Below are 26,583 nucleotides of genomic sequence, written 5' to 3'. Positions count from 1 at the left end.
GATGGAGGCTCCCCGTTTTAGACGCAGGTTGAGGCTCTCTGTCTCAGAACCTGACTCTCTTTTACCTGACAGTCACGCTGGCTTCCATCTCACCAGGAAGCAGAGTGACAGAGTGACACCCACTATATAAGTGACCCACAATCGGAGCCCGATGCCAGGGTGACACAGCCAAATAGGGATGTGTCAGTAGAGGCAGAAATCAAATTAAAAATGAGCAAATTGTGTGCCGTGCGACACAGTGCTGCCGGCAAGCTTATGTTTCCGGTTTCATAGGAATTTTCATTTCTATTTATAAGCTTCATAATTATTTTGTGCTAGTCTAATACATCATACATAGACAGGTGCAGTAAAAGATGGTCTTAGAAACTCGATTAAGTGACAAACTTCTGATATTTGTTGATAAAAAAGTTTGTGAGAGAAAGCATTTTTTGTGCTTCCGGATCAAGGCGTCACTTAACTGTAATAAATCAACAAATATTTTAACCAGTAAGGTATAATTTAAAGCCGTATACGTAAATGTTAGTGAACACCTTAGTAACTGTTAATTAGGTAATACTTGCTGTTATATGTGTACAGTAGCTTTGTAGCTTGTGTAGCTGTACTTAGCTGTCCCAGTAAGATTACACAGTAAGACATGAATGTTCATGCGATGTTCCAGTGAAGTAAAAGGGCATCTTAATTTACGTAGCAAATTATTTTATACAAAATAACAGCTTTTTCTGAGTTAGCAAGGGCAGCCCGTCCCTGAGCAGTATGGGGTTAAGGGTGAAGTCATTTTGCCAGCAGTGAGAGTTGAACCAGCAACCTTCTGATCACAGGCATAGCATCTTGACCCACTGAGGTGCACAGCAGCACACCCCTCGACGGTCACCTTTCACACCAAGAGTTTGTGCTGTGACTTCATATCACTGGAGGAAAATTGTCCCTCTGTTCTCCTCACTCTGAGATCTGAGATGTACGGTAATCACATGAAGCTCACTGCCGCTGTCCTCCTGACCCACCATTAATCAGCACACATAAGAAATTAGAAAAAAATGAGGATTTGCCTTTAAAAGGCTTGTGATGAGATACTATTTGACGGACAGATAATTGACAATAATGACTTTCAATGTCTTTTTTATTGATTTTGAAGACAAAAAAAATCTAGAATTTAATGTATTACCTCTTGCTCTATTTTCACACTGTACTCTCTCATATTGGCACATTAGTGATACACACACAAACACTGTTTCCCGTTCCTTTTGAAGGTTACTTGATGTCTTCCTACGATTCATGAGAACCTGTCGGATAAGTTGACGGTCATCTCTGCCATTAGAATGTCGCTTCCGCCCTTTACCTGGCTGGTTTCTGGTCGTTCCCAGTGTCTCCTCAAATTGTTCCTGGGTACTGCTGTCTCAGAAATTTTGAACCTGGAAGCAACCTACTGCTCAGCGTAGCCAAATCACACAGATGTTACAGCACGTTCTTCGCCACTGCAACAGAAAGGAAAGTCCACTCACCTCTCTCGTGGCCCTTCTTGCCTTCAGAGTCAGTATTGAGTGATATGTCTGCTGTCTGAGGTTGGCCTTTTTGGGTTGCTGAGTAGTAAATACTTTGGAGGGCAGGGGGTGGTTTTTGTGTGTGGGGGTGGGGGGGCATACACATGATTCTGCAGTTTGAGTATGCTTCCCATCACAACGCCAACACTGTAATAAAGCTTACTGCCGTTACACTGCATTGATGTGATTGAGGAGCAGGGCGCCAGTGGGCATGGGGGAATTTATTTTTATCTGGCATTATTTGAAAATGAACCGCTGGCTTTAACTCAAAGCCCAGGGTTCCCTCGGAAAGTTCACAGAAAGCACAGTGTCTTTGTTGAGAGTTCAAGTCTAAGACTGGGTCTGTTTTAAGGACTAGTAACTCAGGTGGCTCAACTGCATTTTATTTATCTATGTCTTAAAATATCACGTTTATATGTCTCTATTTATATTCTATTTATCATTTCATTTGCTCTATAACCAACGAGAACGATATTTCACCTCAGTGGATCATACAGCTGAAGAACAGAATAAAAATACTTTGCTGGGTGTTTGTTTTATCAATGACTGTAGTGACTGAAATCCCACTGTGGAGAGAAATGCAATCCTGAGGCCCCGCCCCCGATCATGTGACCCAGTAAAATCAGTTAAATGTGACTGAAATGTCAGTCACTGAAAACCTGTAAACTTTGACAGGTAATAGCACTGCTGCATTCGTGTGGCAACATTTGAAAAACCCATGAAAGCCACGTTTCGCTTTGACCTCACAGTAAGGCAGCTGGGGTCTCCATAATTACAACATGAATGAAAAGTGACACCTCGACAGTGAATATTACACCTGTGCCATTCTGACTGACACCAGGTGAAGTGGGAGGTACGACCCGCTTTGGTTTCGAATAAGACGGCAGAACGAGTGCAGACACAGACGGATGGATTTTTTTGGCCATTGTACCATTTTGGGTATGAACTGCTTTCCAATCACAGCTTGCTTTATATATGTATTTAGAACCCTGTTAAAAGTAAGACACTGAATTTATCACTGTTAAGTACTTGCTTACCTTTCACCAGTGATGCACATTTCTATCAATTAAATGAATGTTAGATTTAACAGACAATTTCATAAAAAGCGACATTTTTGAGAAAGCAGGGCCAAACAGTGCCTGGAGTAACGGTGGGTTAAGGGCCTTACGGAGGGGCCCAGTAGTGACATTGAACAGGTGACCTTCCCATCATAGACATAGCATCCAAACTCAATGAGCCAAACAGCGCCCCCACTGGATTGCTATGTGTTTTGCAGCTCAGGTGATTTTTTTTCCTACATGTTGATTTAAATGTGGCTGGTATTACTACACCATGAAGCTTCTCCTCTTCCTCAACACCCTCTTCATGGCATCAGGATGCTGGTTACCCATGGAGACCCTAGAAGTTTGGATCAGGAAGGAGGCAAAGGGCCAAGCATCCTATGGCATATGCAAATCACTGCAAATCACTGCGTGCAGTGTGCAGAGGTTAGGTGACACATACCATCCTGTAGCTCAGAGATGGAGGAAGGGAGACAGCTGTTTGGTCCTGGAGAGGAAATACATAAAACCTCACAGGAAGCAGGAGTATTTATCAGGGTCGCACAGCCTCATTCTGCCCTCATAGACATGTCTATCTACCTGCCTGTCTGTCTGCCTGCCTGTCTATCTGCCTTCCTGTCTCTCTATTTCTCTACCTGCTTGCCTGCCTGCCTCTTCATCTGTCTGTCTATCTATCTGCTTGCCAGTCAGTCTGTCTGTGTACCTGCCTGCCTGTTACACTGTGGACACCTGCTGCATTCACAGCCAGAGCGCAAATACCAGAGTAAACGACTTTAATATCTAAGAATGTTCCTTGCTGATCATGACTATTGACACAACATTGGATAGTGAAGTTGACTGAAGGGTAACAGCTTCCCGCTGTTACCCTTCAGTTACCAATAAGGGTACACTCACTCAGTGTGGTCTTTTCCAGTGCAGACCTCCTCACGTCGACCTCCAAGAGACGAGCTCATGTCTTTACCACTGAATTAGCTTCAGCCCCCAGGCCTGTTTCATAAAACATTTACATTTTCACTTACAGCACATATGTCCCCGTTATATAATTTCCATTTTCATTTAGTCTACATGTATATATCATTAATCATTACTCCATCCGGGAATTTTACATGTCATATACTAACATACACTGTACATATGCGCATCAAAATATTTTTTTCACCAGCTTCTGGGAAAAACAAAATATATAAAAAGATAGATTATCATAACTAAGACTGAAATAACAAAAAACCCATAAAATATTACAGTAAAACGAAAGTGATGACGATGATGATGATGATGAAAACCCTTTATTGCTGTTGCAATATACCATGTCACTAGTCACGAGTACCAGCGAAAAACAGGCCATCAACCGACCATACATGTACACAAACATCACAGTAGGGGGTAGACAGGTCGGGAGACAGGGGCAAACAGAGAGAAGAAAAGAAACAGAATAACCCATTGCTTCCGGGATAGGCTCCGGACCTCCCGCGACCCAGTAGGATAAGCGGTTTGGAAAATGGATGGATGGATGGATGGAATGTGTATACATAATATTTAGTGTAGTAACTGCTTCTGGCCAACAGGGGGCCACAGGCAAACGTGTGATTTGAGTGGTGACAAACGCTGCTGCTACAGGTCATGGTCGGGCTCCTGCAATCATCCATCCATCCATGCATGGAGGAGAGCACCAACTTTTATGGAGGAATAAGAATCATTTCCTCTCTGCCCGCTTGACTGGGCTTGATAACTGGTCACTAGAACTGGCATTGAGGAGGTACCACGGCTCATCTGACATGCCCCTGCACCCTTCTGTGCCATCTGTGCAAGGCTGCGTTTTTTTATAACCTCTATGCAATATTTCTGAAGCCTAACCAAACCCCACTTCTTCCTTCCTACCACGGAATACAGTGCAGCACTACAGACTGGACTAGAGTCTATCAGGTAACACAGGGCACAAAGCTGGGTTCACCCGGGACCATCATGGGGCAAACCACCCTCCAGGCACTTTGGAGATACCCATCAGCCTCACTGTATGTCTTTGGCCTGTAGGTGGAATCTAGAACTGCCAGATCCGTGCGTGAGAGAGAGAACATGCAAACTAGGAACACACAGGTCAGAAACAGGAACCAAGGTTCCTAAAATAAACTGGAGAAATGGCTCAGTGATTTCTTCCATCAGTAACTGGCATGCTGTATAGACAGTTCTCTGTATCGAAACTCAACCATAATCTGCGCCAAACATCCAGAAATATCCGCACTAATCACATCTCTTGTTTGCATCACTGACTGAGCTTGCAGAAGAGACCGTTGGAACGTACCAACTCCAATGAGGAACATAAAGTAAGCTTCAGTTGTTAGTATGGCTATGGACTAGCTTCAAGTAGTTGCAACTTTTCCTCCTTAAAAGTAATATTACTGGTCCTCACGCTGTGGGTGTCTTCAGGGAAGGATCTAAATCTATATTTTCTGGGGGTGCCACTGAATGTCCATAGCTGGACAAATAATCATGCAAAAGCATTTATTTCCTATTATGAAATTGCTCAGGTTTGTTTTATTAATGTATTTACGAAAATGAAATTGTGCAACTTTTAAAAGAATAAGGGCATCATACATACATGTGGTAGTAAATATTCAGTGATTCTCATTTAGCATTTTGAGTCCCAGCTGTGAGCCTCAGAGCCCCATGTGTCTCAGGGTAAAACAGATGCTATAAATCCTTTGGCTGTACAGCTGTCATGTTCTATTTGTGAGAATAATGTGTACAAAGAAGAGTGGAGTCAAAATCAACAAGCATGCAATGACATTAAACACCCAGATTACCTGCTAATCGCATACAGAAATGCCTCAAATTTAACCAAGGACGACATGTTCCAGGTCATTTTTCTGTCTGAGGAAATGCATGTAGACGCATACACAGTACTGAAGAAAAGTCGTAGGCAGTCAAAGAAAATGTTTAAAGCTATTTATGTGGCTAGAAAGTGTAGTAAAATGCTCAGAAAAAAAAGTAAAACAAAAACTAACAAGAATTTTTTCTGTTCTCCAAAAAGTTACTGATATCTTGTTGGATGGCTAAATGGACACCACTTCAGTTCCTAAACCTCTATGAAGTTAAATTTTACCAGACAATTAAACGTTTGCGCCAGTACCTGTCCGAACCTGTCCTGTGTGTCTTGTGTCCTTTTGATCAGCAGGTGTCGCTCAGTGGGTTGAGTACATGGCTTAGAGGCTAAACCCCTCCAGTCATGAGTTCACCTCAAAGTTTTATTGGTTTTTGGTTTCCTTAGTATCTTTTGTCTCTCTTTGTGTCCCTGTTTAAGGTGTAACCTGCTTGTCTAACTTCTGCTTAGACTCTTATTCCAAGTCTTCTCTAGCGTTATTAACCCTTAGTGTTTAAGGTTTCTTACTTTCGGTCCTTGTTACGCCGTCTGCTTCTTGTTGTCCTGTGCTGATTGGTTATTTTAGTTGTTCCACATTGTTATGCCCTGGTACAGTGGAGATAAAAAATTTACACATCCCTGTTAACATGCCAGGTTTTCATGATGTAAAAAAAAAAAAAATTGACCACAAGTCATTTCAAAACTTTTTCCACTTTTAACGTGACCTAAAATCTATACAATTCAACCGAAAAACAAAAATGTGTTTGGGGGGAAAAAATTTTAAACAAGAAAAGTACATAAGCTAGCTAAGTGCGCACACCCATAAACTAATATTATGTTGGAGCACCTTTTGATTTAATTACAGCATTCAGGCTTTTTGGGGACACACCTGCCATCAGTTAAGTGACTGATTAACCCCAAATAAAGCTCAGCTGTCCAGGTAGGTTCTCTCATGACCTTTACTCAGTTGTATCTTACACCAAAAGTCATATTTCACAGAAAGCTTAAAAAAAAAACATGAAAAGGATCATATTGCAGAAAGGTGTGTCAGCAGGAAGGGCAAGTTTCCACGGCCTTAGATACCATGAAACACACCGCAGAGTCACCAAGAACTGGACGTCCCTCCAAGATTGATAAAAAGACAAGAACTGGTCAATATATGTTTTGGTCCTTTCACTCAATCATACTGTTTAATGAAATACTGAAATAAAATTATATACATTTATAAAGAACAAACCGTATCATTCAAAATATCTTGCGTTATCAGAATGAAGCACGTACTGTAATTGAAGGGACATTTGGATACTGAAACCAACTGTGCAACACAGAGACGGCTGTGCTACAGGTACCACCAGACTTGTCTTTGAAATATTCCTGCACACACACACTATATTATATATACATACATATAAATACACACATACATAGATACTGTAATAGCTTGGATTCAACCACGAGAGGGCAGTAGTAGCATATAGTTATGGCAGCACAGGCGGGAAGTCGAAGGCGGCAACACAGTGAAGTTGAGTGTGTGTGCGTTAGACCCGGAGCTGAAGTTAATAAATATTGAACCTCATCATCCCCTAATGTGTCTCGGCGCACACACATACATATACACAGACGAGGTATAACAGAGGAAGCAGGATTATAAAACACACAGCAACATGAACACACAATGACCGAGTAAACAACTGAGCAGAGGCAGGCAGTTAAACAAGCCAATTGGGCTAATAAGAGGATCAAAGTGTGGGACATCAGACAATCGACCAATCACAGAGGGTGCAGGACAACGAGCAACGATTGGAACAATTACCAGGCACCGACCCTAGAAAACACAAACCACAACAAGGAACAAAAATAAATGTAACTAAACGAGAACAGCGGCCTGTACTATGAAGCGGAGTTACTGGCTTATCAGAGTATCTTGTCGAATTTGAGGTAGTCTGGGCAAAATGTAAGTGAACGAATATGAAGTCCATTTAAACTGCGGTACCTTAAATCCGACAAGTTACAGAAACTGCAGCTTGTGCAGTACATCTTAATGAAAGACTTCCAATTTCAGAGGGAATTAAACTGAAAATTGTAGTGACGTATCTTCAAATAATATCTGAGAAATCAAATACACAGCTCAGATTCCAAATTTAATTTAAAAGAACAAATTTCAGACATAAGGAATACATTTATGGAGCCTTCAATTTAGCAGCGCCCTCTAGTGGATTCGGTCGAAACGGCATCCCCTTTTAAGGAGGCACGGATCCTGCGAAGAAGCTGGAGAATTAGAAGACAACTTCAGCCTTGTCGCGGTATAACAAAACTTTGGTTGATAAGGTTGAGTTGACACTGCAGGTTCATTTCATACAAGTTTAATATATTTTCCCTAAGAAAGCACCCTGGAATAGTACTAATGAGGTAATCAACGCACATTGTAAATTCTTTTACGTTATAACAGTAACACAATCTTTCGGCTATTGTGGCATTGCTCATCCCAAAAATCAATGACATACGCACCAGGCATTTTAAAGAACGTATGCATACAAATAAAAAGCTGTGATACTACAAGCTGGGGAGGCGGGATCCTGCACCCGATCAGCGAAAATCTAATTTACGGTTAGATTATTCAAATTGCGTCTCATTTTTAGGCTCTCCTCAATCCTGATTGTGAAGCTTTCCTGCAGTGTTGTATTTACAGAGAACACCACATTCTTTCATTCCGCAGTCAAGCTGTCCCTTAAGCAACGTCTTATGGGATTCTTCTGGAAGCACGCCTAGAAAAGTACACACGTGTTCTCGTTGTAAGGTTTACCTTTGAAGTCTTCGCAAGATGCTAAGAGTCACCGTTACCACCCACCCAATAGACTGTAATGTCACAGCAATTTCCTTACGCTGCCACCGCCTCTTTTAACCGGTCAGGTCGTCCCCCCCAGATTCCTCACAAAAACCCACACAGAACACGGTAACAAATACACTTTCCTTTATTCTTTACTAAATATACTGTTCATAAAAGATACCAGGTTTAAGTGAATGCAGGCAGGAATACGAGTTATGCTATCTAACCTACGGAGCACCAAGCCAGCAGCTAGCGCCACCCACCATCATGCAGTGTTGCACACCCCCCAAAAGGTCTAAAGCAGGGATAGGTTAGACTTTAACATACCTCGTTATTATGCATAAATAAATGCTCAATACATAAAACACTCCCAATAAGCCACCCACTTTCCACGCTAAACCATAGTAAATATACCTCCCTAATCCCCCCTCTCTCTCTCTCTCTCTCTCTCTCACACACACACACACTCACAGGATCTAAGATTAAAACAACCACCGAACTTCCCTCTGTCCAGTAGCCGCCAAGACCATCCCGTATGTCCGTAGATCAGTCTGTGGGTATCTGCGTCCCAAAAGCCCACCGAAAACGCACACAAAGTCTTTCCACACGTCCCTCGCTGGTCACTCCATCCGAAAGTCAATCCAACATGGCACAAAACATCCTTTCTTGTCAACTGAGCATCCAACACCGTCCCTGCCTCACGAAACAACCCCGCCGTCTCTCTCCCCTTCTTGCTTCTAAACAAGGTCCTCTACCCTTAAAACTTCCTCCAGGTGTCATTCAATCAAAATCAAGTCCAGCTAATCCTCTGAACCGCTAAACAGCCACCTGATGACATTTTCTCAATCACATGTCATCACAAGACTATGGGTGCGTTGGACTAACGACTTGGACTTAGGTCTGTGTGCAGCTGACGGGACGTGGAGCGCCATCTGCCGGCGGCTGCAGGGGTGGAGTATAAACTACTGCTCGAAGTGTGCGAGACCTGACTGCGATAGCAGCACTGCCAGAAGGGTGTAGATGAATCTATACAAATAACACCTGCATGCACATTAAATTTACAATAACCAAGTCCTGGTACAAACTCTCAGCAGTGAAAAAAATTTACTATTGTATATAATGGCCCTGTATAAAAAGAGAGTTGCCAGGAAAAAGATCAAATACATTTATTCCAAGGATTAAGAGTTTATTGTCATGTACAAAATACATTGCAATTCGTACTTGAATGCCTTCCTCACAGACTAGACGATTAAACAAATAAAGCAGCACAACATTACAGTAACTAACAATAAATAAACCACTAACTTACGTGTACTATTAGAGCATTTATTTCATTTATTTAAACTTTATTTTTCCAGGTAAATTACCTGAAAGCCCGTTTTCACTGCTTTTTTTTACTCAAAGGAAAAGCCTATAGGAAAAATCTAAAACCTTTTAATTATACATGTACTTTATTTCTTTTTCCAAAGGTGATAAAACATTTGTCACAAAATACGCTCCGTGCATACATATGAACTAGTCCCTTAAAGTCCCTTTAAACATCGGTGTTACAAATTTTAACACAATTTTACAGAGCACCATGCAATACGTCTGCTCCATGTACCATTCATGAAAAGAATGGTATTTTAACTCAAATGAATTTACTAAACATCACATATATTGTTTTCTTACATTCAATGTTAGTTTTGTTTCTTTAGCAATGATTTGTCCCCGGCAATGAGCGTCTGTGATGACAGAAAGTTTCATAAATGCATAATTGTGTTAAATTAGAGTACAGGGCTAATAAGAAATATTTCTGAGCTAGTTATTAAGTGAACCACCTTAACTTTGGACATATAATGATAATAAAAATAATACTTAAAATTATTAGTATAATAATTATTATTATTATAGTAGTAGTATAAAAATATTGAAATGGGACCACGTCATTCAAAGGCAAACTAATATTGCAGGGGACTGCCCACAGATCCAAGTGAAAAATTTAATGGGGACCCACTGCCGCAAAAAAAAAAAATATTAAAGCCCTTTCTGTCCTGGTTCCTAGTTCTTAAGTACATATGTGCTTATCTGTAGTGGAGGTTCCTTAACTTAAGAATTAGAAAATCCCTTGTTAACTTTGTCTGCAAACCCTATTTTTAATTAAATGACTCACATCTGTACTGTCCTTCAGGGCTCTGTTAACCGGTGACTGGAAGGATTCAGGAAAACGGGACTACCACTTCCCAGGCGTTTCCCCAGATACGATGCAGCAGATCATAGAGTACGCCTACGCGTACTCTGTGCTCGTCATGACTGACAACGTGGAGAACCTCCTGGCGGCCGCCGATCAGCTGAACATCCTGGACATTGTGCAGCTCTGTAGCTCATTGGATTCTGGCCCGCTAGTACGGAAATTGGGGAACCCTGTCCTACACTATCCATTGCACATTCTTCTATGTTTGTGTCACGGTGAACTTTATCTGTAAATCTCCTACCTTGTGCCATGTGCTTCCTGTGGTCGGCTCCAGCTTCACTACGACCCTGTACTTTCTGGATCTCCATCTCAATCATGTACATCATGACACTCATCACTTTTGAATTGGTTTTCTTAGATATATATCTGTGGCGGCTACAATGGAGCTGATACACATGCTACTGTGGAGTGCTATGACCCACTCACTGGCGAATGGACCATAATCGCTCTCATGAGCACTCGCCCACGTGGCCTTAGGGTCGCTGCTTATCACGGGAAAATTTATGTGGTGAGTGACTCCTTTCTTGCACCTTGAACCATAGGTGACAAGTTTCAAGTTTTACCTATCTGTCTTTGCTACTGTCATGGATTGTGATTCCCTTAAACCAAACAAAATGTTCACTGTCAGAATAACTCACTGTGAAGGCTTATCTGAATGCATGTACAAAATATATACCACCCTCTTTAGCCTCCCTGCATTCATTTCTGGGTTATAAACGAATATGTTGGGGGACTCTGCTACAAGCTCGGGTAGTAAAGTTTCGATTTCTGATCACAGTTTTATATTCTCCAGTTCCAGACATAATTGTTGTTTTTGTCAGAGTCTGTTTAACTACAAATGGCATTTTTAGTAATAATAATAATAAAAGCAAAATATATGAGCATAAGGAGTCTTTTTTGAAGGCTCATGATTTTCCCCTAATTCTGCTGGTTTTCCCTCCACCCTAATCCCTGTCTTTGGTACAGTTAGGTTCACGTGTCTTTAACACAAATGAGTTATAAGCTTGTGAGACAATGGAAGCCTGCTTTCATAGGACTAAAATTCCTGAAAAGTTTGTGACTTTGGTAAAGCTGATATTTGCTTATCCTTTTGGTACCTGAGTGATCACTTGCTTTTGGTGTCTCCCCGGTGGGCGGTTCCAACGGGTCACATTACCTGCAGAGCGTCCAGGCCTATGACCCTGCGATGAACCACTGGCGTGCTGTGGCCCCCATGTTCACGGCACGAGGCCGTTTTGGCATCGCAGTGGTGGATGACCTCCTGTTTGTGATGGGCGGCTCTGATGACGTCTGGGTTACAACCAAGGTGGAGTGTTACGATGCGGGGACAGGCAGCTGGTTTAGCGCCCAGGACATGAGCAGAGCCAACAGAGACTTCAGCTGCTGCGTAGTGCCTGCGCACCCCCGCATCGTACAGCACGCTGCACCTCGGTAGTCCCATGGCCACCCAGGAGGAGATAAACCCACCTGCCTGGTGGGTAACCTCAAGTACACCCCCCCTCAAATTCTTTCCCTAAAATGTATAGTGCTTACAGAACACTGGGATACTTTCTTAGTTTTCTAAGAATGCTGCAATGTAACCACACAAAGGAAACATGTTCAGTCTAATAATTATGTGGGAGCTCATGCATATGCAACAGTGTCTCTATAGCTATTTGGTGAATGCTGGGCTGGGAGGCGGGAAGAGACTACTTGTCTGTCACCAGGAGTCCGAGTATCAGATGATGGACATTTGTTCCTGTCATTTTCTGCTGTTCTTTTCTGAGACCATGATACCAATAGACACTGCTGCACTTTACCATACAGAGACATCTGGAAGCTGGGGAGGGCATCTGTGCTCCTTCAGCCACAGACAGACTGAGGCAGACGACAGGCAGGAGGACTGGAATAACAACAATTTAATTTGTTTTTCATTGATCATTGTTGACACACCACGAAATGTGAACAACGAAACAACATTAAACAATATCGCTGGATGATTAAAATATAAAATATATATATAATCAGCTGTGCTATGGAATTTGTGTGTGTGTTTTTTAGCTAAAGGGTTAAACAAACACTTAATTATATTCATCATACCATATATGAGTAACCCAGCCTTTGATCAGTTCCTTCACTCTATTGTTACAGATTTTCAGAAAACTACATCAGGATTATTGTTGTGTTTTGCATTTCATGTAAGATATAAAATTGAATCTGTATGTATGAAGTCAACCACCACACAGCGAATCTCCTCGGGATCCTGGCCGGCGATCCCCCAGGCAAATACACGGTCCAGTTCTACCAATCCATCGGCCATCCATCTGCCACAGCTACAGTAGGTGTTACATGTACGTGGGCGTCCCCTTGGCCTGGTCCAGCCGCTTGGGTCCTCAGCAATGAGGATCCTGCGACCCGGATCACCCTCAGGGAAACGCGCCACATGGCCGTAGTGCCCTAACTGACAATCCCTCACAATGCAGGTAATGTGCCCCCATTACCTGGAGATGCATGGCTTCATTGATCAAACTATCAATCCTCACTCAAGTTGGCACATTTGGTCTGAACAAATAAAATTTGCAGGTGGGGGACGAGATTGATCGTGTAACCCAAAAACACGGAAGAAACAAACACAAAAGCACCAGACTCTCGGGTTGGGGGATGGGTGTTGATATTGGAGTGCAAAATTAACACAGATGGAAGACGGACAAGTACTTTTGATTTGTGTCCTATTCTCATGAATCGGCAAAAAAATATATATATTTTTTTGCACTCCCATGCTGCCCCGACATCATGCCAGCGCATTTTTGGGATTTCATGGGCACTGACTGGTTTTATATTGCCCTATTGTGGGGAGTGAGGGTGCCCTCCATTTGTGGGGTGTGCCTGCTGCCTGCCACACAGGGAGGAGAGGGGAGGGGCGGAGAGGAGAGAGGATGGGCGGGGCGGCGGGGGATTCTCCGGCTGGCTGGAGTGGCGTCAAATAACCAGCACGCAAAATAAAGCAAAATAAAAACAAAGAAACAAACACAAAAGCACCAGACTCTCGGGCTGGGGGATGGGTGTTGATATTGGAGTGCAAAATTAACACAGATGGAAGATGGACAAGTACTTTTGATTTGTGTCCTATTCTCAGTGTATGACGAATTATAATGGCTGTTTGTTAGCCGTTTGCATACTATCTTATGCGAAAACCGGACGACAGAATTCTGTTGTAGTCTAGCTGACTTAGCAAAAAAAATCCCTTACACTATAAGGCTGCATTATTTAGGAAAGTCACCTTAGTGTAATTACAGAGTAATGCATTGCTTCCAAACAGCGATGTTGTGATAGACTATTCAATTAAATGCTTGTTATACATATAATTCTGAATATTTGATAAATTGGGCAAAATCATATGTTTGTTTTAAACATGAAAATGATGCATGCATGTATCAGAGTTTTATAGTGGGTTTCTATTCAGGGGCACTTCTGAAACATTTTGGAGCACCCTCTGCCACTGCCACCGCCCAAGATGAGGAGCCGTCCACCTCCTCAGCCACATATGTGTCTCCACAAATGTCTGATCCCGAGGATGAAGAGCCAATAGCAGCCACTTCAGGTGTGATTGTGCGTTGCCTGAGTGTGTGTGTGGCAAAATATTTTGCAAAGACTGTTCCGCCACCATGAATGCTGTGTATTCAAAATAACTTGTGTATGCTAATGCAAATGTATGCTCATAGAAATGCCTGGAGCTGAACCCCCTGAGGATAAGCCCATGCCTACAGAACCTGCAAACTGGCCTTCAGATATCACTGACAGCATTCGAATACCGCTGGTTTTGCAAAGGACCAAGTAAGGTAGCACCTGACTTTGTTTTTCCTAGAAATGAGGGTGATGGAAGAAGTTGCCACCAGCAGTATTTTAAGAAAACACTAGTTAGCGGTGAAAAGATGCCTAAAAGCTGGCTAGTATATTCTGAGAAAAACAACAGCCTTTTTTGCTTTTTTTTGTTTTCTAAAAGACACATCCGTTTAACAAGTTCTGGGCTGATAGATTGGAAGCATGCCAGTTCTCTTCTCACCTCACGTGACAATAGTCCTGAACACCATAACTCCATGAAAGCAAGGAAAGAGCTGGTAGTGAGGATTAAAAATGGTGAAACAATTAACAAACAAGAGATGGCACTTCTGCAGGCTGAGAAAATAAGATGGAGAGCGGCGCTGACTCGTCTCACTGCTATCATTCAGTCTCTCGCAATCAGAAATTAAGCACTAAGGGGACACACAGAAACATTGTTTTCTCCATCAAATGGCAATTTTCTAAAAGAAGTTGAACTCATGGCAAGGTTTGATCCCATAATGCAAGAGCATATTAACCGTGTCCAGAAAGGCACTTGCAGTCAGTCATTGAGGAGGAGGTGGGATCAGACAGATTCAGCATTTGTACAGTGGTGTGGTGTGACATCCTGAACCAAACCCACCATGTGAGCAAGCTCATGCAGTCTCCCAACATGCATGTGGATGTAGCGGGCAATCTCCTCAAAAAGACAGAGAGAGGTCTCCGCAAGTACAGGGCAACAGGCTTTGCATCTGCACAAATGTCAGCCAAGGATATGTGTGAGGACATGAACGTAGAGGCTGTTCTACAGCAGAAAAGACAGAGATCTACAAAGCGGCACTTCTCTCACAAATCATTTGATGAGCCATTGAGTGATGACTTAAAGAAGCTGGAGGTGACCTTTTTTAATTACTGCTTTTCACACTCTTGGCATTCTCCCGATGAGCTTCAAGAGGTAGTCACCTGAAATGGTTTTCCAACAGTCTTGAAGGAGTTCCCAGAGGTGTTTAGCAAGTGTGCAAAGCAGTAATCAGAGCAAAGGGTGGCTATTTTGAAGAAACTAGAATATAAAACATGTTTTCAGTTATGCCACTTTTTTTTGTTAAGTACGTAACTCCACATGTGTTCATTCATAGTTTTGATGCCTTCAGTGAGAATCTACCAATGTAAATGGTCATGAAAATAAAGACAACACAATGAATGAGAAGGTGTGTCCAAACTTTTGGCCTGTACTGTATATGTTAGTTATTATGTTTGTTTGTGTGTGTATATATCTATATCCAGTTAAATTCAGTATGGTTCGGACAACAGTTTTTTTTACGATAAAATATGTTAATGTACAATCCTTAATATGTCTTGTGTGTGTGTGGGTGGGTAAAAATAATTAATTTACTTTGGGATTTTAGATACAGTAAGATATTATACACAGACCTAAATAATTACATAAACACAGTCGTTGCTGTTTCAGTTCTCTCCTACCATTTATATTGTCACAGTGAACTATATCCTAAGATGTACTTGTACAACGTTTGTATATAGTATAGCATGAAAAATAATAATAATAAAAAAAACTCAGCCAGAGTAGAATTGTTTATATATATATAAATATATAAAACACTCGTGCGCTCTTGCGTTTTGTACACCCAAAATGACGATTCCACCATACACTGCAGCTAGGCTATATCGAGTGTGATGTTAGCTGCAAAAGACGCAAGCTGATCCCAACTTCACTTTGCTACACGTCCACTGTAAAAGCAGGGCCACAAATAAAACACCACCTACGTCTCTGTGCTCAATTCAAACGGAAAATGTCGCCAAATCCATTCGCCATTTCACTATGTGCTGGCTAGTCATGGCGCGAGCATTAGCGACGGACGCGAACAGCTTCAGCTTATCTTGCCACAATTCAGCTCGACTGTTTAAACTTCAGCCAAACACAACATTCTGTGTTAAGTGAGAATTCTAACGAGAAATAATAATTACTTACATCGTTCAATGGGTGCCCTCGGAATATCTGTCCTGCCGCTACTCCCATCCACTTCTAACTTAACTCGTCCATCTGTGTGGGGGTGCGCAAGAACGATGGGTGCCGTGAAGCTGCAGGAAAACAAACTTAAAAACCTGCACGGAAATATATTAAACTAAAGTTAGTCGGCAGAAGTCAGGAATTACAAAAAAAAAAAAAAAAAAAAAAACGATTTCTCAAGAAAAGATCATAAAACAGGAAAATGGTCAATAGCTCATGGAGTGATATTGCACACTGTACCTTGATTGTAACATAACTGCTCTATAATATATAATCGATTATATGCAATAGTGTTCAGGATTTGGGTGAAGTGTACTGTACACAGCACAATAATCATTGTGATAATTCCACACTTGCTGCAATATGTTTTCATGACTGTATTGGGGATATTTGCGGTCCGAAAAATACGTCCGTCTTGTGCTAAATGTGGACCAAAACAGACGGACTACGCAGCCCAATTTTCAAGGACCATTTTTGTTCTAAATAAAGGCCACAACGGGCCGACCAGATTTAGCCCATAAAATAATGTCCTGTGGACATTTGTTGCTCAGTGGCTTATGTTTAAGGTGGAAACTAGGGAATAAGATACGAACTTTAGCCTCGTTCCTGACAGTCATGTAAAGGACCTTTTTTGTTTTTCATTTTTAGAAACGTAGCCGAGGAGAAAAAATATGAAAACATTTTTTTATTAATTAAGGAACTATTTTATTTATTTCGGGAATTCGTGATTTGACAATTCACACATAATACAAAACGTAAATGCTAAGATAAGCACGGTATACATTTTCCAAAAGTGATGTTAAAAACATTTAACTTGTTCTTCTTGTACAGCTGATTGCGCATAGAAAATATTTTCCCCCCCAATCAATTTCGAATCTCAAATATAGATTTAAAAATAAACGTTACGGTATCTTAGAACACTGTGACGCAAAAGTGCGGTTTTTGCGTATTAGAACACGTCATTTCGAGTGGTATAAAAAGGAGAAAGAGACGAGACATCCACATTTTTGAATAATGATGGCACACGACATGGAGCGAGTACTGATGTCCCCGGCTTTCGAAGTGTTCAACAAGCTTCGGCTCGCAGGACAGCTTTGTGACGTGGTCCTCATCGCAGACGGTGTTCAGTTCAACGCCCATAGAGTGATTCTGTGTGGCTGTAGCTCCTACTTCCAGTAAGTTGCTGTGGCTCATATATGACGATGCCAAAACAGCAAGGAGTCCGTTTTTTTCTCTCGTTAGCAATGACTTCTCCTTGGCAATAAGGCTCTAGGATGACAGAAAGTTTATATTAATATATATTATATTAAATTATGTTAATGTAGGTCAGTGCTGATCAGAAATATTTTTAAGTATACAGTACCACCTTAACGTTTAACATATAATAATAATAATAATAATAATAATGGTATAAATATATAAAAAGGGGACCATGTCCATCAGGCAAAAACAAAGTATTCCGGGGCACTTGCCCACCAGCCCAAGTGAAAAATATTATAGAGGGAGCTAATGTTGGAAAAATAAGAGTTAAAGCCCCTGGTCCCTAGTTCTTAGATGCCTATGTGATCATCTGTAGCGGGGCGTCCTTATCTCTGGTTTATTTCCATTTGGGGGTCCCTGGTTCAGAAGATTTAGAAAACCCCTTATTTAACTTTGCCTGCAAAACCCATATTTATTAGCTGAGTCACTTCTGGATTGTTTTCAGGGCTCTGTTCACCACCGGCTGGAGTGATTCAGGAAAGCGGGAGTACCAACTCCCAGGCATTTCCCCTGAAACATTGAGGCAGGTCATCGAGTACGCCTACACGTACTCTGTGGTCATCACATCTGACAATGTGGAGAACCTCCTGGCAGCTGCTGATTATCTCAGTGTCCTGGGCATCGTGCAGCGCTGCTGTGACTTCCTGCATGAGCATCTCTGCCTTGACAACTGTGTTGGGCTTGTCAAAATCGGAGATGTCTACTGCCTCAAGGAGCTGCACCAGTCTGCATTGAAATTCCTCCTGAAGAACTTCAAGGAGGTTGCCATCAACTCAAACGAGTTCCTAGAACTCACGCTCGAAGAACTTTGTGACATCATGGAGCGGGATGAACTGAATGTCAGAGAAGAGGATGTGGTGTTTCACGCCATCCTCCGGTGGATCGAGCACGATCCTGCCACCCGAGAGGCCCACATTTCAGTTCTGTTGCCCAAGGTGAGTATAGTTATACTATGTTCTCATTGACTTGTGTATATAACAATAGAATGCTCATTGAGTGAAGTCCTTATTACTGTAGCTAGAGACTGAACCTCCATTTTCATGTCCCATGAGTCTACAACCAAGGCTTCCAGGTATTACACCTGGGAGGAGAGTGTAACAAATAATGGAAAACAACACACTCAAATGTCTTACATGAAATAAGTGTTAGCTGACACATCTGAGACTTTCTATGTAAATGGCTTCAGCTAAAGAAATTAAAATTTGCACTTACTGCTGTATCCTTAATGTTAGGAATTGCTCATCTCCAGAGATTCACAGAAAGCACTAAGGAACTCATGGGAATTCTCTCATTCTTGTTTCCTGTGTAGGTTCGCATGGCTCGTATGGATCCAGAATATTTCATGAAGATCGTCAAAAAAAACGATCTAGTGAAGGCCAATGCGGCGTGCAGGCGAATTATCAGTGATGTCATGAAGGTCATCTATGATCTTGATGATGAAAGTCCACTCTCTGACTTTGAGAACCCGCTGATCCGCCCACGCTTGCCCTCTGACGTTTTGCTGGCTGTCGGTGGATGGAACATGGGCACTACTAACTGCATTGATGCGTATGACACACGGGCCGACCGCTGGGTGGATATCACGCAGGAGGAGCAGAGCAACTTAGCTGGTCATGGCATGGTGTACCATAATGGATTTGTGTACTGCATTGGGGGGTTTGATGGCCAACACTTCATTAATTCCGTGCGCAGATATGACCCGATAACACGAGAATGGCAGCAGATGGCCCCCATGCACTGGCATCGCTGTAATGTTAGTGTGGTTGTGCTCGATGGGTTCATCTACGCCATGGGTGGCCATATTGTTTTCAGGCCCCTCAATAAAGTAGAGCGGTACAACCCAGTAACCAACGAATGGACCCAGATCGAGCCCATGAATGAGAGGAGAAGCGATGCCAGTGCCACCACCCTGAATGGCAAGGTAGGGTAATGGGAGGGCGTCTGACTGTGTTTACCCTCATCTTCCCCTTGAAATTGAGTATTTTACACAGTCATGAGTTCTCTTTCTCTTCAGATTACTGAGTTTTTTTGGATAATTCATTTAGTTCATTTGGATAAATGCATTATTGGTCTCCATTAGGGGCATATTGGGTAGTGCTGTGGTGTCATATCCAAGACTTGTGAGATAGATGAAATGGTGTTCCCATGTCAGGTTTCCTTTATTCTGTTCCTAGGGGAGCAGAATTGAAAACTCTTTGCAGATTTCCCTTTTCAAACAGCCATACTAAACCTGAAAATTAGCTGATTATGGTGTGTTTGAGAAGGGAAATCTGCAAACTGTGTTCCGCCAGGACCGGAACTGGGGAACCCTGTCATACACTATGCATAGCACATACTTTTATTTTTGAGTCACAATGAACTTCATCTGTAACCTCCAAACCCCAGTCATATACAGTATAACGGTGTTCACAGTTAAATTGTTTTTCATAGATATACATCTGTGGGGGCCACAGTGGAACAGAGAGCCTTTCTACAGTGGAGTGCTTTGACCCACTCACTAACGAATGGAGCTTGATCACTCCAATGAGCACTCCCCGTCACAGCCTTGGAGTCACGGCGTATAAAGGGAAGATCTATGCGGTGAGTGATTCCTTTCTGTGTCAAATCTCACATTTTACCTGTAAGACTCATGGTTTTTTTGTCTTTGCTGCTGTGTCTTTCATTGTGATGCATTTAAACCAAACATAACAGTTAAATGCCAGAAATACCTGCTGCAAAGGCTTATCTTAATACACATAAAAACATATATGCTACCCTCTTTAGCCTCCCTGCATTCATTTCTGGGTTATAAATGGATCTGCTGGGGGTCTCTGCTACTAGCTCGGGCTGTAAAGTTTAGATTTTTTATTAATTATTTTCTCTAGTTCTAGATATAATTGGTCAGATTGTTGTTTTTTTCAGTGTCTGATTAGCTTCAAGTGTTCGTTTTAAGTAATAACAATAAAAAAGCAAAATATATTAGCATAAGGAGTCATTTTTGATGGCTCACAGTTTTCACCGAATCATACAAGTTTTCTGTTGCCCAAATCCATGTTTTCATTGCATATAGGTTGACATGTGTATATAAGCTTGTGTCATTTATAGACAATGGGAGGTTCTAAGGAGCCTGCTTTCATAGGGTGAAAATTGCTTAAGAGTTCATGACTTTGGGAAAGTTGATGTTTGCCCATCCTTTTGGCAAGCAAGTGATAATGAATCTTTGGCATCTCTCAGGTGGGCGGTATCAACAGGTCTGATCACCTGCAGACCATGGAGGTCTATGACCCTACCACAAACCGCTGGCATGCTGTGGCCCCCATGTCCACACCGCGCAGTGAATTTGGCATCGCAGTGGTGGACGACCTCCTATTTGTGATGGGCGGCCACGATGGGTTTAGGGTAACTAACAAGGTGGAGTGTTATGATGCGGGGACAGGCAGCTGGTTTCGTGCGCAGGACATGAGCAGACCCAGAAAACACTTCAGCTGCTGCGTAGTGCCTGCGCACCCCCGCATCATACAATACGCTTCACCTCGTTAGTCCCTGATGGCCACCAAGGAGGAAACCCATCTGCCCACAACAGCATGCCCAGTACGTAACCTCATTTACACCCCCCACCCCGAAGTCATTTTCCATGGCCTCGCTAAACTCCTCCCACACCTGAGTTTTTGCCTCGACGACCGCCGAAGCCGCATTCCATCATTTCATCACCGCTGTCCACCAGCAGGTTCGGGGAATGCCGCCACAACAGGCACCGACCACCTTACGACCACAGCTCCAGTCAGCCGCCTCCACAACGGAGGCATGGAACAAGGCCCATTCGGACTCAATGTCCCCTGCGTCCTCCAGGACATGGGAGAAGCTCTGCTGGAGGTCGGAGTTGAATCTTCTCCTGACATTGCATACTTAAAATAAAGTTTTCTCTTTTTCATATTATCTAGTTTGTGAAAGCGTCATAAATTTCCCATTTTGGATAAACGTTGTTCTCGTTTGACGGTTCTCTTCAGAAATTCCGCTGCAACCATCGGTGATTGCTAATTAAGCACTAAGGTTTTTCGTAATCAATTGAAATACTGGTTTAGTGCAGCCCCTTCCCCTGGGACCTACAGTAAACATAACTGGCAACTTGAATTTGGAGAAGGGATGTTACCTCTGCATTGATTACAGTATGTACTGTACACAATATTATTATATTGTGGGTATCAGAGTTTGCGGGTGCGGACGGGCAGGCTGGCAGGAAGGAGGCAGGGAAGGACGAAGCAGGGAGGTAGAATACGGGGAAAACTGGGGTTTTATTAGGGGGAAGACGGCTATGGGCAGAACGGGACATGACAACAGCACTAACATCAATGACGGACATCGGACAGGGCAAGATGTGGACTGATATAGACAAAAGACATGGCAAAACGACAAGGTACAGCTAGGCATGATAGGGGAAGAACACGTGGATAATCAGGGGGCGTGGCACACAACGATCGTATGAGCCGGGCATGACAGTGGGTCTGTGTTCATAGTGGGGTACTGTAGGGTTCAATTTTAGGACCAGTACTGTTCCTAATTTACATTAATGATATTGACAGCAATACATACAGTAAACTGGCTACATTTGCAGACGACACCAGGGTGGGTGGCGTAGCAGATATTGATCTAGCAGCGGAGAGGCTACAACGGGATCTGGATTTAATTAGCGACTGCGCTGATACCTGTCAGATGAAATTTAACATACAGTAGATACATGTAAGATAATCATGCAGAGAGCAGAAATATAAAGTACTTGTATTTTATGGGTTCCACTGAAATAAAGGTAGCTGATTATGAGAAAGATCTCGATGTGTATCTTGATGCTTCTATGTCCCACTTTCGCCAGTGTGGGGAAGCAATAAAAAAGGCCAATAGGATGTTGGGTTACAAGTCTAGGTGTGTGGAGTTTAAGACAAGGGAAGTGATGCTACGATTATACACTGCTCAAAAAAATTTAAGGAACACTTTTTAATTAGAGTATAGCATCAAGTCTTTTAAACTTCTGGGATATTGATCTGGTCAGTTAAGTAGCGGAGGGGGTGATTAATCAGTTTCAGCTGCTTTGGTGTTAATGAAATTATGAACAGGTGAACTAGAGGGGTAACAATGGGACGACCCCCAAAACAGGAATGGTTTAACAGGTGGAGGCCACTGGCATTTTTTCTGACGGTTTTTTCACTAGTTTTGCATTTGGCGACGGTCAGTGTCACTACTGGTAGCATGAGGCGATACCTGGACCCTACAGAGGTTGCACAGGTAGTCCAACTCCTCCAGGATGGCACATCAATACGTGCCATTGCCAGAAAGTTTGCTGTGTCTCCCAGCACAGTCTCAAGGGTATGGAGGAGATCCCAGGAGACAGGCAGTTACTCTAGGAGAGGTGGACAGGATCATAGAAGGTCCTTAACCCATCAGCAGGACCGGGATCTGCTCCTTTGTGCAAGGAGGAACAGGATGAACACTGCTGGAGCCCTACAAAATGACCTTCATCAAGCCACTGGTGTGAATGTTTCTGATTGTTTGGACTTCATGAGGTTGGCTTGAGGGTCCAACATCCTCTAATGGGCCCTGTGCTCACTGCCCAGCACCATGGAGCTCGATTGGCATTTGCCATAGAATCATACCTGTCAAGTATCCCGTTTTGGCCGGGAAAGTCCCGTAATTTACCCTTCTTTCCCGCCGTCCTCCCGTATTAGTATTTTCCCGTAAATGTCCCGTATTTTAACCTGCGTTATTAAAAAAAAAAAGCGTTACCCCCCCCAAAATCTGAGCTCTGTCACTAGCCTCGCGATAACTACCACCTGCAGTAGCCTACTACGCGGGAAAAAAACATGGGAAAAAAAGAAGAAAACAGACAGATGATGGACGCCAGGACAGAGAAGGAAGGCACTCCTGCCAAAAAACCAAAACCCTCGTGTAAATACCGCGATCAATGGGACAACGAATTAATTTTTCTGAAGAAGAGCAGGGTGGGGGGCAGTCACGCGTTTTGTAAAATGTGTAACTGCGACTTTAGCATCGCACACGGGGGAAGGAATGATGTTGCCAGCATGACAAATCCGCCAAGCACAAGCGCGGGCTAAAGGCACAAAAACATGCCCAGGCGATGTCAGCATTCGTGACGAGAAATGCCACTGAGGCAGACCAGGTCACAAGTGCAGAGGTAAAAATGGCAATACTGTGTGCCAAAAACAACATTCCTTTCTCCTTCCATGATGACTTCAACAAGTGTGTAGCTGACATGTTCCCGGACTCTGCTATTGCACGAAAATACTCAACAGGAAAAACGAAGGCTCCTTTGTTTCCTGTCTGCCATTATTGGACAAACTGATCACCTGGATTAATTAGTTTGTCCAATAATGGCAGACAGGAAACAAAGGAGCTGCCTTTGAAGTTCAGGAAGTAGTGCAGCTGTGCATAAAGCCAGTTGTAGTTTATAAGTGGTTGACAAGTGGTGATTAGCTTTCTTGTCGCCTGTCTTAAAATGTAAGGGATACTGCAGCTTGGTTGGGGTGGTGGGACTGCTCGCGGCGGGCGCCGGAAAATTTCCCTTATTTTCAAATCCAAAACTTGACAGGTATGATAAGCACCCATTCTTAAAGCCAAATTGCCATAATATGTGAACTTTTCGTAGTTACTTGGCGTTTAGATGCACTGAAAAATGTTCCTATGTCCATTTTCCTTTTCTCTGTCATTTTATCTAGTTTATGACACTGTAAGGCAAGGCGAGTTTATTTATGCTGTAGCCATTTTATACACAATGGTAATTAAAAGTGCTTTACATAAAGAAAGTAAAACTATCATAAAATAATCACAACAATAAAAACAAGGAATTAAAAAAGGTTTAAATTTGTATTTAAAATTAATTAAGACACTTAAGAACAGAATAGAAACTGATTATACAAAAAAATACAGTGGGGTCAGTTCGGACGTAGCACAGTGCTCATTTAGTAAATGCACAGCTAAACAATATGCTAACTGTGGCCGTTAATGTTAAGTTAATATTATGCCAAGTCCATCCATCCATCCATTTTCCAAACCGCTTATCCTATCGGGTCGCGGGGGGTCCGGAGCCTATCCCGGAAGCAATGGGCACGAGGCTGGGAACAACCCAGGATGGGGGGCCAGCCCATCGCAGGGCACACTCACACACCATTCACTCACACAGGCACACCTATGGGCAATTTAGCGACTCCAATTAGCCTCAGCATGTTTTTGGACTGTGGGGGGAAACCGGAGTACCCGGAGGAAACCCCACGATGACATGGGGAGAACATGCAAACTCCACACACATGTGACCCAGGCGGAGACTCGAACCTGGGTCCCAGAGGTGTGAGGCAACAGTGCTAACCACTGCACCACCATGCCGCCCCATTATGCCAAGTCGTCACAAATAAAACCATGCATTGGAAACGGCTCTGGCGCGTTAGTTGCAGTGCACTATGGAACAAGTTATTGTAAACAAGCGAACGTTAACTAAATAAGTAATATTTTAATCGCTAATATATCTGATTCATGGAAAATTACATCGGTAATCAGCATTTTTGCCGAAACTAATTTATGAATGAGTCTGCATTAACTACATTAAAGATAATCGCTTTATTTAAATTAAATAAAATACTCTAATTATTGGAGTTCAACATTAATAGAGCCGCAGCCACACACCTGACTCGTGTGTGTAGAGTAGGTGAGATGAACTGGGAAAGCAGGCAGCGGGCCAAACCACTGTGAGGAAGGGGGGGGGCGCAACTGTTTCTAAAGGCATTGTTTGCGTTTGTTTTATTTTCTACCTAAACAATTATTTTAGGTATACATACATATATTTTTCACAATAGAGAGTGCGTTTTTTAAAATAATTTATTGGGGGGGGGGGGCATGTTCCCTCCGTCCCCCCCCGCGATTTACGCCCATGATTATAATGAATAATTGTGGGGTTTATTGCTTCCGTAGGATAAGCGGTTTGGAAAATGGATGAATGGATGGATGGATGGATTATAATGAATAATTGTGGGGTTTATTGCTTTCGGGATAGGCTCCGGACACCCCGAGACCCAGTAAGATAAGCGGTTTGGAAAATGGAAATGGAAATTGTGGGGTTTATAGAAAAAAACTGTGCTAGCGATTATAACTAACATGGAATAGGAAACAACAGCCCTCCACAAGTGAAAACCCAGATGAATGCTACTGAGAACTGTGTTAACACTGATAAAACTAAGAGTATTTTTTTAGTTCTGTGCAACATTGTTTTTTTAAAAATGTAATAGTCTTGAAGCATTTACCTTATTACGAAAGCAATGCCCCAAATTACTTAAACATTTTAAGTAAACATTTTACCATCCATTACCGTAAGGGTTCCCAGCCCCCGGTCAGTGTACCGGTACCGTCCGCGCTCAGCGCTCAGTGCTCAGGGGGGGGGCGGGCGGTGCCTACCGTCCCGTTTATTACGGGTTCGCGCCGTATTAAAAAGAAAACTGTCTGTATTGTTTAGTGCCGGATTTCCGTTCGCATAACCAATCTCCCACCGTTCCGCATATTTTATCGTGGACACCCCGGCAAATTACACCGCCGTTTTAGGGATCAGTGACAGTTTTTGAAGTTTGGGAAGATTTTACTAACCAAATAGCTGTCTATCATCATCACTTCGATATAAGAACACCTCCAATAAAAATAAAGACCACAAGTTTTAATGACATTAAAAACATGCAATAATTTTATCGACATGTACTACATTAGTATAGTATAAAAGAGAAAATAATCAAAGTTGCATAATATAATTTGAAGAATAAAAGGAAATTTTGGAGAGCTAACAAACTGCTCACCTCAGTGCCATTTTCATGCGTAGAGTTTGCTGTGCTGCAAACGGTAAAGAATATTTACGTTGTTTCTATGGAAACTACTCCCACTGTCCGCTTAACATTAGTGTAATAGTACGTACGTTGAAACTGGCTAATGAGCTGTATTACGCTACGTGCGTATTACGTCA

At 42.5% G+C, this 26,583-nt stretch overlaps 1 protein-coding gene and 1 long non-coding RNA gene across 5 annotated transcripts; one reads left to right on the top strand and one right to left on the bottom strand.

Annotated features, from left to right (window-relative positions):
• Nucleotides 1–1,613: 1,613 nt before the first annotated feature.
• On the bottom strand, nt 1,614–26,486 carry LOC125722454 (uncharacterized). The gene is made up of 6 exons (XR_007386390.1): nt 26,420–26,486; nt 16,581–17,609; nt 16,302–16,435; nt 5,985–6,062; nt 3,494–3,586; nt 1,614–3,086 (listed from the first exon to the last, which is right to left on the bottom strand). It is a non-coding gene; the product is annotated as an uncharacterized LOC125722454 (long non-coding RNA).
• On the top strand, nt 17,370–21,515 carry LOC125722452 (kelch-like protein 10). 4 transcript variants are annotated; one of them, XR_007386386.1, is made up of 6 exons: nt 17,370–17,515; nt 18,046–18,535; nt 18,910–19,521; nt 20,031–20,180; nt 20,814–21,170; nt 21,307–21,515. XR_007386386.1 is itself a non-coding variant. In XM_048998615.1 (5 exons), exons 1-5 carry the CDS (start codon nt 17,370–17,372, stop codon nt 21,487–21,489), a joined length of 1,581 nt encoding a protein of 526 aa, XP_048854572.1. In that variant the 3' UTR covers nt 21,490–21,515. The 4 variants fall into 4 exon arrangements, 2 of the variants coding, with proteins under 2 accessions (XP_048854572.1, XP_048854571.1); XR_007386387.1 differs by having other exon boundaries at nt 21,304–21,515; XM_048998615.1 differs by lacking the exon at nt 20,814–21,170.
• Nucleotides 26,487–26,583: the final 97 nt, after the last annotated feature.

Source organism: Brienomyrus brachyistius, unplaced genomic scaffold (genome assembly GCF_023856365.1).
Source record: "Brienomyrus brachyistius isolate T26 unplaced genomic scaffold, BBRACH_0.4 scaffold38, whole genome shotgun sequence".
NCBI classification, from domain to species: domain Eukaryota; kingdom Metazoa; phylum Chordata; class Actinopteri; order Osteoglossiformes; family Mormyridae; genus Brienomyrus; species Brienomyrus brachyistius.
This window is presented reverse-complemented; position numbering and strand designations above follow the sequence as displayed.

Coding starts and splice junctions, on each gene's coding strand:
- LOC125722452 (XM_048998614.1), top strand. CDS start 17,370: ATGGAGCGAGTACTGATGTCCCCGGCTTTCGAAGTGTTCAACAAGCTT. Junction 17,516..18,045: donor GGCTGTAGCTCCTACTTCCA/GTAAGTTGCTGT, acceptor GATTGTTTTCAG/GGCTCTGTTCACCACCGGCT. Junction 18,536..18,909: donor TTTCAGTTCTGTTGCCCAAG/GTGAGTATAGTT, acceptor TTTCCTGTGTAG/GTTCGCATGGCTCGTATGGA.